The sequence below is a fragment of the Bradysia coprophila genome, unplaced genomic scaffold (assembly GCF_014529535.1).
Source record: "Bradysia coprophila strain Holo2 unplaced genomic scaffold, BU_Bcop_v1 contig_522, whole genome shotgun sequence".
Lineage (NCBI taxonomy): Eukaryota > Metazoa > Arthropoda > Insecta > Diptera > Sciaridae > Bradysia > Bradysia coprophila.
The window spans coordinates 24,458-38,742 of record NW_023503773.1 but is presented as its reverse complement, the minus strand read 5'-3'; the positions used below and the strand labels follow the sequence as shown (position 1 = coordinate 38,742).

At 41.7% G+C, this 14,285-nt stretch overlaps 10 protein-coding genes across 10 annotated transcripts; 2 read left to right on the top strand and 8 right to left on the bottom strand.

Annotated features, from left to right (window-relative positions):
- Positions 1-349: 349 nt before the first annotated feature.
- Positions 350-780, bottom strand: LOC119083002 (histone H4). Its single transcript, XM_037192638.1, has one exon. The coding sequence runs from the start codon at positions 716-718 to the stop codon at positions 407-409; it is 312 nt and encodes a 103-aa protein (XP_037048533.1). The 5' UTR covers positions 719-780; the 3' UTR covers positions 350-406.
- Positions 781-2,071: 1,291 nt separating this feature from the next.
- LOC119082985 (histone H1-like) lies at positions 2,072-2,916 on the bottom strand. The gene has a single exon (XM_037192622.1). The coding sequence runs from the start codon at positions 2,825-2,827 to the stop codon at positions 2,156-2,158; it is 672 nt and encodes a 223-aa protein (XP_037048517.1). The 5' UTR covers positions 2,828-2,916; the 3' UTR covers positions 2,072-2,155.
- Positions 2,917-4,297: 1,381 nt separating this feature from the next.
- On the bottom strand, positions 4,298-4,695 carry LOC119083005 (histone H2B-like). The gene has a single exon (XM_037192641.1). It carries the CDS (start codon positions 4,671-4,673, stop codon positions 4,302-4,304), a length of 372 nt encoding a protein of 123 aa, XP_037048536.1. The 5' UTR covers positions 4,674-4,695; the 3' UTR covers positions 4,298-4,301.
- A 131-nt stretch (positions 4,696-4,826) lies between these two features.
- On the top strand, positions 4,827-5,325 carry LOC119082989 (histone H2A). Its single transcript, XM_037192626.1, has one exon. It carries the CDS (start codon positions 4,887-4,889, stop codon positions 5,259-5,261), a length of 375 nt encoding a protein of 124 aa, XP_037048521.1. The 5' UTR covers positions 4,827-4,886; the 3' UTR covers positions 5,262-5,325.
- Positions 5,326-5,867: 542 nt separating this feature from the next.
- Positions 5,868-6,257, bottom strand: LOC119083003 (histone H4). The gene has a single exon (XM_037192639.1). The coding sequence runs from the start codon at positions 6,184-6,186 to the stop codon at positions 5,875-5,877; it is 312 nt and encodes a 103-aa protein (XP_037048534.1). The 5' UTR covers positions 6,187-6,257; the 3' UTR covers positions 5,868-5,874.
- A 1,303-nt stretch (positions 6,258-7,560) lies between these two features.
- LOC119082988 (histone H1-like) lies at positions 7,561-8,333 on the bottom strand. The gene has a single exon (XM_037192625.1). It carries the CDS (start codon positions 8,272-8,274, stop codon positions 7,624-7,626), a length of 651 nt encoding a protein of 216 aa, XP_037048520.1. The 5' UTR covers positions 8,275-8,333; the 3' UTR covers positions 7,561-7,623.
- Positions 8,334-9,766: 1,433 nt separating this feature from the next.
- Positions 9,767-10,164, bottom strand: LOC119082996 (histone H2B-like). The gene has a single exon (XM_037192632.1). It carries the CDS (start codon positions 10,140-10,142, stop codon positions 9,771-9,773), a length of 372 nt encoding a protein of 123 aa, XP_037048527.1. The 5' UTR covers positions 10,143-10,164; the 3' UTR covers positions 9,767-9,770.
- A 141-nt stretch (positions 10,165-10,305) lies between these two features.
- LOC119082993 (histone H2A) lies at positions 10,306-10,794 on the top strand. Its single transcript, XM_037192629.1, has one exon. It carries the CDS (start codon positions 10,356-10,358, stop codon positions 10,728-10,730), a length of 375 nt encoding a protein of 124 aa, XP_037048524.1. The 5' UTR covers positions 10,306-10,355; the 3' UTR covers positions 10,731-10,794.
- Positions 10,795-11,282: 488 nt separating this feature from the next.
- LOC119082999 (histone H4) lies at positions 11,283-11,691 on the bottom strand. The gene has a single exon (XM_037192634.1). The coding sequence runs from the start codon at positions 11,643-11,645 to the stop codon at positions 11,334-11,336; it is 312 nt and encodes a 103-aa protein (XP_037048529.1). The 5' UTR covers positions 11,646-11,691; the 3' UTR covers positions 11,283-11,333.
- A 1,314-nt stretch (positions 11,692-13,005) lies between these two features.
- On the bottom strand, positions 13,006-13,844 carry LOC119082986 (histone H1-like). Its single transcript, XM_037192623.1, has one exon. The coding sequence runs from the start codon at positions 13,752-13,754 to the stop codon at positions 13,083-13,085; it is 672 nt and encodes a 223-aa protein (XP_037048518.1). The 5' UTR covers positions 13,755-13,844; the 3' UTR covers positions 13,006-13,082.
- Between the last annotated feature and the right edge of the window lie 441 nt (positions 13,845-14,285).

The following is a 14,285-nucleotide window of genomic DNA, read 5'->3' as shown; positions in this document are numbered from 1 at the left end:
AAAATATCAAATTTGTTATCGTCGCCTTAAGTCAGACGCTATACTCTTTGTAACGTACACAACTTGTGAATGAAGAAAAATGAATGGGTCCCTTTGTGTTGTTTTTTTTAGCCTTTTCCCTTACGCAATAATTTCCCTAGCCCAATTTTGCTACTGTTGTTAACGCTCCATTAATTATAATCGAAAACAGAACTAATCTCAAGACGTACACATGCGTCACACATTCAGAAGTTTCATTCGAAATTCAATTTCATCATTTCATGTCATTAACATTATTCCTCTCAGCATATAGGGTTTTGTATTATTATGTTCGAAAGTGAGTATCGAATCGTTTTTATTTATGATTTTGGCGGCCCTGAAAAGGGCCATTTTAATAAGCGCGATGCTCTTGTTAACGCAGAATGATTTAACCTCCGAAACCGTACAATGTACGTCCCTGTCGTTTCAAGGCATAAACGACATCCATGGCTGTTACGGTCTTACGTTTAGCATGTTCCGTGTAGGTGACTGCATCTCGGATAACATTTTCCAAGAAAACTTTCAGAACACCACGGGTTTCTTCATAGATCAAACCGGAAATACGTTTGACACCACCACGACGGGCCAATCGACGAATGGCTGGCTTCGTAATACCTTGGATGTTATCACGCAAAACTTTGCGATGACGCTTGGCGCCTCCTTTTCCCAAACCTTTACCACCTTTACCGCGTCCAGTCATTTTTCAATTTTATTTTTTATTCGAACTGTGCAACACAACGACCAAGTCGATACTGAATGTTTTGCAAGCGGTACGCACTCATTTATATACACTTCTCCCCTCCACTTGCATTTTCCGTTTTCCGGCTAAAATCTTCAATTTCCGCACAAATTTCGATTTTTCTCGATTTTCTATTTGCTGTCGACGAAATTAAGGAAAATCAAAAAGAAAATTTTCCGATTCCAGTCGACAAAGTTGGGAAAATGCAAACATTCCGTGCCATACAACGAGCTGTCAAAATGATATAAATAGAGGGGAATGTGTTGCGCTCTCCTCATTCTGTTTCTGATCGTTGACAAGCAAACAACAGCAAAAGAGAGAAAAATGGCTCGTACAAAGCAAACTGCACGTAAATCGACCGGTGGCAAAGCACCACGTAAACAATTGGCCACCAAGGCTGCACGTAAAAGTGCACCAGCTACTGGTGGAGTTAAGAAGCCACATCGTTATCGCCCTGGTACCGTTGCATTGCGAGAAATCCGTCGCTACCAAAAGAGCACCGAATTGTTGATTCGTAAATTGCCTTTCCAACGGCTCGTTCGTGAGATCGCTCAAGATTTCAAGACCGATTTACGTTTCCAAAGTTCGGCTGTTATGGCTCTACAGGAGGCCAGCGAAGCCTATTTGGTCGGTCTGTTCGAAGACACCAATTTGTGCGCAATCCACGCCAAGCGAGTTACCATCATGCCAAAGGATATCCAATTGGCCAGACGTATTCGTGGTGAACGTGCTTAAGATGTTACATAAGTGACGACATCCCACAATCAAAATCGGTCCTTTTCAGGACCAACAAATTCATAACGAAAAACGATACGTTCATTTTCCGTATAAACAATAATACAAATTACAAACCTTTCGAGTATAGGAGATGAGAATATTGGGCAGATTTTTCAACTGTCAAAAAATACAAATTTCAATCGAACCAATACCGTAGGCAGCAACAGTACATTTTTTGTTGAGGCATGTGGGAAGGTTGTATTTCGAAGCAGAGGATATCCCACAGAAAATGTGAAAAATTGGTTTTTGTTCTTTTTTAGTTTTGTTACGTAAATCAACAGAACTTGATTATGATGTTCGATAGGCAGTGATCAGTCCTAAATTAGTTCAGCATGACCAGCTTACATAAAATAATAAGATACATGGGAGCCTGTAGTGTACATCAACATGTTCAATTTCGTTAAAAGTAGCTCGAAGAATCAACGAATCAACAAAAAATTCTGATTTTATGGCGACGAGTCGTAGTGTCGCACTACTATAGTAGACGCGTTGTGTATTATTAATGGAAATGGATTGCACGTTTTCGTCAGCAATTTGGTAGCCCTAATAAGGGCTGTGTTTTTCAATGCAATCGGATCATTGCAATTTATAATTGGCGAAAATTCCCGTGTTTTAAGGAATTTACTTCTTTTTTGGTGCAGCTGCCTTCTTTGGTGCTGCTTTCTTGGCTGGAGCTGCCTTCTTGGGTTTTGGTGTTTTTGGCTTTTTAGCGGCAGCTTTCGGTTTCGTTGACTTTTCCTTTGGGGCTTTTGGTGCCTTCACGGAACCAGCCTTCTTTGCTGCTTTAGCTGGTGCTGCGGCTTTCTTCTTCTTTTCAGCACTTTTGGCTGCAGGCTTCTTCTTAGCTGGAGATGCAGCTTTCTTCGCTTTCGGTTTCTTTTCACCGGTCGCTGCCTTAGCTTTCTTGGGCTTGGCAGCAGCTTTCTTCGGTGCCGATTCGGACTTTGATTTTGCAACAGTAGCAGAAAGTTTGAATGAACCAGAAGCACCCTTGCCTTTGGTTTGGATCAATTTGCCACCGGTAACGGCACTCTTCAGGTATTTCTTGATGAAAGGCGATAGTTTCTCGGCATCGATCTTGTAATTGGCTGTGATGTACTTCTTGATTGCCTGCAACGATGAACCACCACGTTCTTTCAGGCTTTTGATAGCAGCATTAACCATATCGGCTGTTGGCGGATGGGTTGGCTTCACTCGTGGTTTCTTCGATGCAGCAGAAGCAGTCTTGCTTTTCTTTGCAGCTGGAGATGAGGTAGCTGGGGGAGCAGCTTCGGTCACAGCAGTGTCGGCCATTGTAAATGTTTTGTTTTTAGATTTCGGTTTGAAAGCGTTGAATGTTTGCGGTACACACGATTTGCGTATTTTTATTCGAAAAATGCGGTGCAAATGTGGTACTGACAAAACATTAGTCCCTCACGGAAACAACATCATGCCTGTATAGCACGATACAAAACTTTGCACAAAGTAGTCCAACCGTACACGATTGTCCAAATTGTTAATTATTTTGGGGAAACCCGAGAGCCGTCCGGGATGTTGTGATGGATTCGTAATGTCGACACTCTAATCTTAATCGTGAGGTCATTCAATCGTCCAAGGTTATTCAATGTCGCATGGAAAACGAGTGCGTCGTGACAGACGTGCAATCGGAACTTCGAAAGTTAATTTTTTAATGAAGTCAAATTAATGATCAATCGGGGTCCAGCGATTGCCCACAATGATTTTAGGCAGCAATGGAGTTACATGCATCGAAAGCAGTAACAAAATCCGTATGCATTTGGCTGTGTGTGGAAAAATTTGATGGTTTTAAGGGGCACTGCAACCTCTACATTCTGTGGCGCTGTCCCAACACTCTTTCCTTCGATTCTTTTAATTTGGGCCCTCTGAGGCAGTTGGACCTTTAGCTAGTCCTCGTTCTTCGTCAGATTCACTTTTTTACCACTTTCGATCCATGGAACAACTATTGATTCCGACATACAAAAGCACAAGCACACCAGACATTCACGAGCCAACATTTACGTGAGGTTTTGTTCGATGTTTATTAGAGCTAACGTTTTCATCATCTGACCTGTGAGTCTGGGAAATGTTTTTTTTTCCTGACTGGAATAATCAGTGAAATGACCACAAACAGTAATGGTATGGCATGAAATCCACGCCACTAACACATTGAATGCGAGTTACAACGCGTTCGAATTTCTTCTGCAGACATCATTGTTTACTAACCCATTGACTGATTGACGCAAACAACAGACCGTTATTTTAACTCGGTTGGTGATGGACAAAAAATTTTATGTTCCAGAAAAGACAGTCAACGTTCGCCTTTAGGATCTTCCTTTAAAAGTGGAAAAAGTCGGTTTTCTTGACTGCCCCATATATGTCAACATCTGTACAGAAATAGCGACTGAAAGTGGACGGACCACACACAGCTCAAATTTATTTCTATTAACGAATTGTGGATGGGCGACATTGCATTTTGTTTGTTTGTCTTCTACTTAATGATTGCTAGCAGATTTCATAAAGAGACTGTCTAAATCTAATCAAGCCTAAAACTCAGCGACCACTCTCAATTATGTAGAACAATATTAAAAATCATGGCCAAAGCCCAATTACAGTTAGTAGAGCCACACCCAAAGTTTCGGAGTCGGTTTTTTTTTGTATTATTTTCGAATTGATTTCAAATGTTTTTCGTAAATGAAATGGTGGCTCTGAAAAGAGCCGTTTGTTTTGATGTCGGAGATTTCAATGTGAAACCATTTTTTTAAAAACCAATTTACTTGGAGCTGGTGTATTTGGTGACGGCTTTTGTGCCTTCACTGACAGCGTGCTTGGCCAATTCACCAGGCAACAACAGACGAACAGCGGTTTGAATTTCCCGACTGGTGATGGTCGATCGTTTGTTGTAGTGAGCCAAACGGGATGCTTCGGCAGCAATGCGTTCGAAAATATCATTAACGAAACTGTTCATGATACTCATGGCTTTGCTCGAAATACCAGTGTCTGGATGCACTTGCTTCAACACTTTGTAGATGTAGATGGCATAAGATTCCTTACGCTTGCGTTTCTTCTTCTTGTCGCCTTTCGAAATGTTCTTTTGCGCCTTACCGGCCTTCTTGGCAGCTTTTCCGCTTGTCTTTGGTGGCATGTTTACTGAACGATACACTCAATGAAACTATATCAATACCGTCACATTCGTACCGCACTTTTATATTCACTTTTGTTCAACGAGATGGCTCCGCCCATTCATCCATATGGTTGAACGAACGTGCATATAAAGACAGTAGACGCGTACGTTCGGTATCATTCAGTCATTCAGTTTCGTGCTGTAAACAAGTAAATTAAAAAACCAATTTGAAAAATGTCTGGCCGTGGTAAAGGTGGAAAAGTTAAGGGAAAGGCAAAGTCTCGTTCGAACCGTGCCGGATTACAGTTTCCAGTCGGTCGTATTCACCGATTGTTGCGTAAAGGCAACTATGCCGAACGTGTCGGTGCTGGTGCTCCAGTTTATTTGGCAGCTGTGATGGAATATTTGGCTGCTGAAGTATTGGAATTGGCTGGTAACGCAGCCCGTGACAACAAGAAGACCAGAATCATTCCACGTCACTTACAGTTGGCCATCCGCAACGACGAAGAATTGAACAAGTTGTTGTCGGGTGTAACCATTGCCCAAGGTGGTGTTCTGCCCAACATTCAGGCAGTTTTGTTGCCGAAAAAGACCGAAAAGAAGGCTTAAGTGCCCTGTATACTGGAAACATCTCGAGTATACCCGAAAAAACGCCCTTTTAAGGGCGACCAAAAATTTAACGAAAAACAATTGAATCATTCGATAGAATAATACGAGAAAAATAGAAGCTTTTCTGTTGGTGCTGCGTTCATTTTCAGCTGCAATTTTAAAGAACAAAGCGTTTTATGATGCGCAACTCGCATGGCTTTAATCAGAAAATATCAAATTTGTTATCGTCGCCTTAAGTCAGACGCTATACTCTTTGTAACGTACACAACTTGTGAATGAAGAAAAATGGATGGGTCCCTTTGTGTTGTTTTTTTTTAGCCTTTTCCCTTACACAATAATTTCCCTAGCCCAATTTTGCTACTGTTGTTAACGCTCCATTAATTATAATCGAAAACAGAACTAATCTCAAGACGTACACATGCGTCACACATTCAGAAGTTTCATTCGAAATTCAATTTCATCATTTCATGTCATTAACATTATTCCTCTCATCATATACGGTTTTGTATTATTATGTTCGAAAGTGAGTATCGAATCGTTTTTATTTATGATTTTGGCGGCCCTGAAAAGGGCCATTTTAATAAGCGCGTTGCTCTTGTTAATGCAGAATGATTTAACCTCCGAAACCGTACAATGTACGTCCCTGTCGTTTCAAGGCATAAACGACATCCATGGCTGTTACGGTCTTACGTTTAGCATGTTCCGTGTAGGTGACTGCATCTCGGATAACATTTTCCAAGAAAACTTTCAGAACACCACGGGTTTCTTCATAGATCAAACCGGAAATACGTTTGACACCACCACGACGGGCCAATCGACGAATGGCTGGCTTCGTAATACCTTGGATGTTATCACGCAAAACTTTGCGATGACGCTTGGCGCCTCCTTTTCCCAAACCTTTACCACCTTTACCGCGTCCAGTCATTTTTCAATTTTATTTTTTTATTCGAACTGTGCAACACAACGACCAAGTCGATACTGAATGTTTTGCAAGCGGTACGCACTCATTTATATACACTTCTCCCCTCCACTTGCATTTTCCGTTTTCCGGCTAAAATCTTCAATTTCCGCACAAATTTCGATTTTTCTCGATTTTCTATTTGCTGTCGACGAAATTAAGGAAAATCAAAAAGAAAATTTTCCGATTCCAGTCGACAAAGTTGGGAAAATGCAAACATTCCGTGCCATACAACGAGCTGTCAAAATGATATAAATAGAGGGGAATGTGTTGCGCTCTCCTCATTCTGTTTCTGATCGTTGACAAGCAAACAACAGCAAAAGAGAGAAAAATGGCTCGTACAAAGCAAACTGCACGTAAATCGACCGGTGGCAAAGCACCTCGTAAACAATTGGCCACCAAGGCTGCACGTAAAAGTGCACCAGCTACTGGTGGAGTTAAGAAGCCACATCGTTATCGCCCTGGTACCGTTGCATTGCGAGAAATCCGTCGCTACCAAAAGAGCACCGAATTGTTGATTCGTAAATTGCCTTTCCAACGGCTCGTTCGTGAGATCGCTCAAGATTTCAAGACCGATTTACGTTTCCAAAGTTCGGCTGTTATGGCTCTACAGGAGGCCAGCGAAGCCTATTTGGTCGGTCTGTTCGAAGACACCAATTTGTGCGCAATCCACGCCAAGCGAGTTACCATCATGCCAAAGGATATCCAATTGGCCAGACGTATTCGTGGTGAACGTGCTTAAGATGTTACATAAGTGACGACATCCCACAATCAAAATCGGTCCTTTTCAGGACCAACAAATTCATAACGAAAAACGATACGTTCATTTTCCGTATAAACAATAATACAAATTACAAACCTTTCGAGTATAGGAGATGAGAATATTGGGCAGATTTTTCAACTGTCAAAAAATACAAATTTCAATCGAACAATACCGTAGGCAGCAACAGTACATTTTTTGTTGAGGCATGTGGGAAGGTTGTATTTCGAAGCAGAGGATATCCCACAGAAAATGTGAAAAATTGGTTTTTGTTCTTTTTTAGTTTTGTTACGTAAATCAACAGAACTTGATTATGATGTTCGATAGGCAGTGATCAGTCCTAAATTAGTTCAGCATGACCAGCTTACATAAAATAATAAGATACATGGGAGCCTGTAGTGTACATCAACATGTTCAATTTCGTTAAAAGTAGCTCGAAGAATCAACGAATCAACAAAAAATTCTGATTTTATGGCGACGAGTCGTAGTGTCGCACTACTATAGTAGACGCGTTGTGTATTATTAATGGAAATGGATTGCACGTTTTCGTCAGCAATTTGGTAGCCCTAATAAGGACTGTGTTTTTCAATGCAATCGGATCATTGCAATTTATAATTGGCGAAAATTCCCGTGTTTTAAGGAATTTACTTCTTTTTTGGTGCAGCTGCCTTCTTTGGTGCTGCTTTCTTGGCTGGAGCTGCCTTCTTGGGTTTTGGTGTTTTTGGCTTTTTAGCGGCAGCTTTCGGTTTCGTTGACTTTTCCTTTGGGGCTTTTGGTGCCTTCACGGAACCAGCCTTCTTTGCTGCTTTAGCTGGTGCTGCGGCTTTCTTCTTCTTTTCAGCACTTTTGGCTGCAGGCTTCTTCTTAGCTGGAGATGCAGCTTTCTTCGCTTTCGGTTTCTTTTCACCGGTCGCTGCCTTAGCTTTCTTGGGCTTGGCAGCAGCTTTCTTCGGTGCCGATTCGGACTTTGATTTTGCAACAGTAGCAGAAAGTTTGAATGAACCAGAAGCACCCTTGCCTTTGGTTTGGATCAATTTGCCACCGGTAACGGCACTCTTCAGGTATTTCTTGATGAAAGGCGATAGTTTCTCGGCATCGATCTTGTAATTGGCTGTGATGTACTTCTTGATTGCCTGCAACGATGAACCACCACGTTCTTTCAGGCTTTTGATAGCAGCATTAACCATATCGGCTGTTGGCGGATGGGTTGGCTTCACTCGTGGTTTCTTCGATGCAGCAGAAGCAGTCTTGCTTTTCTTTGCAGCTGGAGATGAGGTCACAGCAGTGTCGGCCATTGTAAATGTTTTGTTTTTAGATTTCGGTTTGAAAGCGTTGAATGTTTGCGGTACACACGATTTGCGTATTTTTATTCGAAAAATGCGGTGCAAATGTGGTACTGACAAAACATTAGTCCCTCACGGAAACAACATCATGCCTGTATAGCACGATACAAAACTTTGCACAAAGTAGTCCAACCGTACACGATTGTCCAAATTGTTAATTATTTTGGGGAAACCCGAGAGCCGTCCGGGATGTTGTGATGGATTCGTAATGTCGACACTCTAATCTTAATCGTGAGGTCATCCAATCGTCCAAGGTTATTCAATGTCGCATGGAAAACGAGTGCGTCGTGACAGACGTGCAATCGGAACTTCGAAAGTTAATTTTTTAATGAAGTCAAATTAATGATCAATCGGGATCCAGCGATTGCCCACAATGATTTTAGGCAGCAATGGAGTTACATGCATCGAAAGCAGTAACAAAATCCGTATGCATTTGGCTGTGTGTGGAAAAATTTGATGGTTTTAAGGGGCACTGCAACCTCTACATTCTATGGCGCTGTCCCAACACTCTTTCCAATTTCGATTTATTTCGATTCTTTTAATTTGGGCCCTCTGTGGCAGTTGGACCTTTAGCTAGTCCTCGTTCTTCGTCAGATTCACTTTTTTACCACTTTCGATCCATGGAACAACTATTGATTCCGACATACAAAAGCACAAGCACACCAGACATTCACGAGCCAACATTTACGTGAGGTTTTGTTCGATGTTTATTAGAGCTAACCTTTTCATCATCTAGACCTGTGAGTCTGGGAAATGTTTTTTTTTTCCTGACTGGAATAATCAGTGAAATGACCACAAACAGTAATGGTATGGCATGAAATCCACGCCACTAACACATTGAATGCGAGTTACAACGCGTTCGAATTTCTTCTGCAGACATCATTGTTTACTAACCCATTGACTGATTGACGCAAACAACAGACCGTTATTTTAACTCGGTTGGTGATGGACAAAAAATTTTATGTTCCAGAAAAGACAGTCAACGTTCGCCTTTAGGATCTTCCTTTAAAAGTGGAAAAAGTCGGTTTTCTTGACTGCCCCATATATGTCAACATCTGTACAGAAATAGCGACTGAAAGTGGACGGACCACACACAGCTCAAATTTATTTCTATTAACGAATTGTGGATGGGCGACATTGCATTTTGTTTGTTTGTCTTCTACTTAATGATTGCTAGCAGATTTCATAAAGAGACTGTCTAAATCTAATCAAGCCTAAAGCTCAGCGACCACTCTCAATTATGTAGAACAATATTAAAAATCATGGCCAAAGCCCAATTACAGTTAGACGGAGTAGAGCCACACCCAAAGTTTCGGAGTCGGTTTTTTTTTGTATTATTTTCGAATTGATTTCAAATGTTTTTCGTAAATGAAATGGTGGCTCTGAAAAGAGCCGTTTGTTTTGATGTCGGAGATTTCAATGTGAAACCATTTTTTTTTAAAACCAATTTACTTGGAGCTGGTGTATTTGGTGACGGCTTTTGTGCCTTCACTGACAGCGTGCTTGGCCAATTCACCAGGCAACAACAGACGAACAGCGGTTTGAATTTCCCGACTGGTGATGGTCGATCGTTTGTTGTAGTGAGCCAAACGGGATGCTTCGGCAGCAATGCGTTCGAAAATATCATTAACGAAACTGTTCATGATACTCATGGCTTTGCTCGAAATACCAGTGTCTGGATGCACTTGCTTCAACACTTTGTAGATGTAGATGGCATAAGATTCCTTACGCTTGCGTTTCTTCTTCTTGTCGCCTTTCGAAATGTTCTTTTGCGCCTTACCGGCCTTCTTGGCAGCTTTTCCGCTTGTCTTTGGTGGCATGTTTACTGAACGATACACTCAATGAAACTATATCAATACCGTCACATTCGTACCGCACTTTTATATTCACTTTTGTTCAACGAGATGGCTCCGCCCATTCATCCATATGGTTGAACGAACGTGCATATAAAGACAGTAGACGCGTACGTTCGGTATCATTCAGTCATTCAGTTTCGTGCTGTAAACAAGTAAATTAAAAAACCAATTTGAAAAATGTCTGGCCGTGGTAAAGGTGGAAAAGTTAAGGGAAAGGCAAAGTCTCGTTCGAACCGTGCCGGATTACAGTTTCCAGTCGGTCGTATTCACCGATTGTTGCGTAAAGGCAACTATGCCGAACGTGTCGGTGCTGGTGCTCCAGTTTATTTGGCAGCTGTGATGGAATATTTGGCTGCTGAAGTATTGGAATTGGCTGGTAACGCAGCCCGTGACAACAAGAAGACCAGAATCATTCCACGTCACTTACAGTTGGCCATCCGCAACGACGAAGAATTGAACAAGTTGTTGTCGGGTGTAACCATTGCCCAAGGTGGTGTTCTGCCCAACATTCAGGCAGTTTTGTTGCCGAAAAAGACCGAAAAGAAGGCTTAAGTGCCCTGTATACTGGAAACATCTCGAGTATACCCGAAAAAACGCCCTTTTAAGGGCGACCAAAAATTTAACGAAAAACAATTGAATCATTCGATAGAATAATACGAGAAAAATAGAAGCTTTTCTGTTGGTGCTGCGTTCATTTTCAGCTGCAATTTTAAAGAACAAAGCGTTTTATGATGCGCAACTCGCATGGCTTTAATCAGAAAATATCAAATTTGTTATCGTCGCCTTAAGTCAGACGCTATACTCTTTGTAACGTACACAACTTGTGAATGAAGAAAAATGGATGGGTCCCTTTGTGTTGTTTTTTTTTAGCCTTTTCCCTTACACAATAATTTCCCTAGCCCAATTTTGCTACTGTTGTTAACGCTCCATTAATTATAATCGAAAACAGAACTAATCTCAAGACGTACACATGCGTCACACATTCAGAAGTTTCATTCGAAATTCAATTTCATCATTAACATTATTCCTCTCAACATATAGGGTTTTGTATTATTATGTTCGAAAGTGAGTATCGAATCGTTTTTATTTATGATTTTGGCGGCCCTGAAAAGGGCCATTTTAATAAGCGCGTTGCTCTTGTTAACGCAGAATGATTTAACCTCCGAAACCGTACAATGTACGTCCCTGTCGTTTCAAGGCATAAACGACATCCATGGCTGTTACGGTCTTACGTTTAGCATGTTCCGTGTAGGTGACTGCATCTCGGATAACATTTTCCAAGAAAACTTTCAGAACACCACGGGTTTCTTCATAGATCAAACCGGAAATACGTTTGACACCACCACGACGGGCCAATCGACGAATGGCTGGCTTCGTAATACCTTGGATGTTATCACGCAAAACTTTGCGATGACGCTTGGCGCCTCCTTTTCCCAAACCTTTACCACCTTTACCGCGTCCAGTCATTTTTCAATTTTATTTTTTTATTCGAACTGTGCAACACAACGACCAAGTCGATACTGAATGTTTTGCAAGCGGTACACACTCGTTTATATACACTTCTCCCCTCCACTTGCATTTTCCGTTTTCCGGCTAAAATCTGCAATTTCCACACAAATTTCGATTTTTCTCGATTTTCTATTTGCTGTCGACGAAATTAAGGAAAATCAAAAAGAAAATGTTCCGATTCCAGTCGACAAAGTTGGGAAAATGCAAACATTCCGTGCCATACAACGAGCTGTCAAAATGATATAAATAGAGGGGAATGTGTTGCGCTCTCCTCATTCTGTTTCTGATCGTTGACAAGTAAACAACAGCAAAAGAGAGAAAAATGGCTCGTACAAAGCAAACTGCACGCAAATCGACCGGTGGCAAAGCACCACGTAAACAATTGGCCACCAAGGCTGCACGTAAAAGTGCACCAGCAACTGGTGGAGTTAAGAAGCCACATCGTTATCGCCCTGGTACCGTTGCATTGCGAGAAATCCGTCGCTACCAAAAGAGCACCGAATTGTTGATTCGTAAATTGCCTTTCCAACGGCTCGTTCGTGAGATCGCTCAAGATTTCAAGACCGATTTACGTTTCCAAAGTTCGGCTGTTATGGCTCTACAGGAGGCCAGCGAAGCCTATTTGGTCGGTCTGTTCGAAGACACCAATTTGTGCGCAATCCACGCCAAGCGAGTTACCATCATGCCAAAGGATATCCAATTGGCCAGACGTATTCGTGGTGAACGTGCTTAAGATGTTACATAAGTGACGACATCCCACAATCAAAATCGGTCCTTTTCAGGACCAACAAATTCATAACGAAAAACGATACGTTCATTTTCCGTATAAACAATAATACAAATTACAAACCTTTCGAGTATAGGAGATGAGAATATTGGGCAGATTTTTCAACTGTCAAAAAATACAAATTTCAATCGAACAATACCGTAGGCAGCAACAGTACATTTTTTGTTGAGGCATGTGGGAAGGTTGTATTTCGAAGCAGAGGATATCCCACAGAAAATGTGAAAAATTGGTTTTAGTTCTTTTTTAGTTTTGTTACGTAAATCAACAGAACTTGATTATGATGTTCGATAGGCAGTGATCAGTCCTAAATTGGTTCAGCATGACCAGCTTACATAAAATAATAAGATACATGGGAGCCTGTAGTGTACATCAACATGTTCAATTTCGTTAAAAGTAGCTCGAAGAATCAACGAATCAACAAAAAATTCTGATTTTATGGCGACGAGTCGTAGTGTCGCACTACTATAGTAGACGCGTTGTGTATTATTAATGGAAATGAATTGCACGTTTTCGTCAGCAATTTGGTAGCCCTAATAAGGGCTGTGTTTTTCAATGCAATCGGATCATTGCAATTTATAATTGGCGAAAATTCCCATGTTTTAAGGAATTTACTTCTTTTTTGGTGCAGCTGCCTTCTTTGGTGCTGCTTTCTTGGCTGGAGCTGCCTTCTTGGGTTTTGGTGTTTTTGGCTTTTTAGCGGCAGCTTTCGGTTTCGTTGACTTTTCCTTTGGGGCTTTTGGTGCCTTCACGGAACCAGCCTTCTTTGCTGCTTTAGCTGGTGCTGCGGCTTTCTTCTTCTTTTCAGCACTTTTGGCTGCAGGCTTCTTCTTAGCTGGAGATGCAGCTTTCTTCGCTTTCGGTTTCTTTTCACCGGTCGCTGCCTTAGCTTTCTTGGGCTTGGCAGCAGCTTTCTTCGGTGCCGATTCGGACTTTGATTTTGCAACAGTAGCAGAAAGTTTGAATGAACCAGAAGCACCCTTGCCTTTGGTTTGGATCAATTTGCCACCGGTAACGGCACTCTTCAGGTATTTCTTGATGAAAGGCGATAGTTTCTCGGCATCGATCTTGTAATTGGCTGTGATGTACTTCTTGATTGCCTGCAACGATGAGCCACCACGTTCTTTCAGGCTTTTGATAGCAGCATTAACCATATCGGCTGTTGGCGGATGGGTTGGCTTCACTCGTGGTTTCTTCGATGCAGCAGAAGCAGTCTTGCTTTTCTTTGCAGCTGGAGATGAGGTAGCTGGGGGAGCAGCTTCGGTCACAGCAGTGTCGGCCATTGTAAATGTTTTGTTTTTAGATTTCGGTTTGAAAGCGTTGAATGTTTGCGGTACACACGATTTGCGTATTTTTATTCGAAAAATGCGGTGCAAATGTGGTACTGACAAAACATTAGTCCCTCACGGAAACAACATCATGCCTGTATAGCACGATACAAAACTTTGCACAAAGTAGTCCAACCGTACACGATTGTCCAAATTGTTAATTATTTTGGGGAAACCCGAGAGCCGTCCGGGATGTTGTGATGGATTCGTAATGTCGACACTCTAATCTTAATCGTGAGGTCATCCAATCGTCCAAGGTTATTCAATGTCGCATGGAAAACGAGTGCGTCGTGACAGACGTGCAATCGGAACTTCGAAAGTTAATTTTTTAATGAAGTCAAATTAATGATCAATCGGGGTCCAGCGATTGCCCACAATGATTTTAGACAGCACTGGGGTTACATGCATCGAAAGCAGTAACAAAATCCGTACGCATTTGGCTGCGTGTGGAAAAATTTGATGGTTTTAAGGGGCACTGCAACCTAT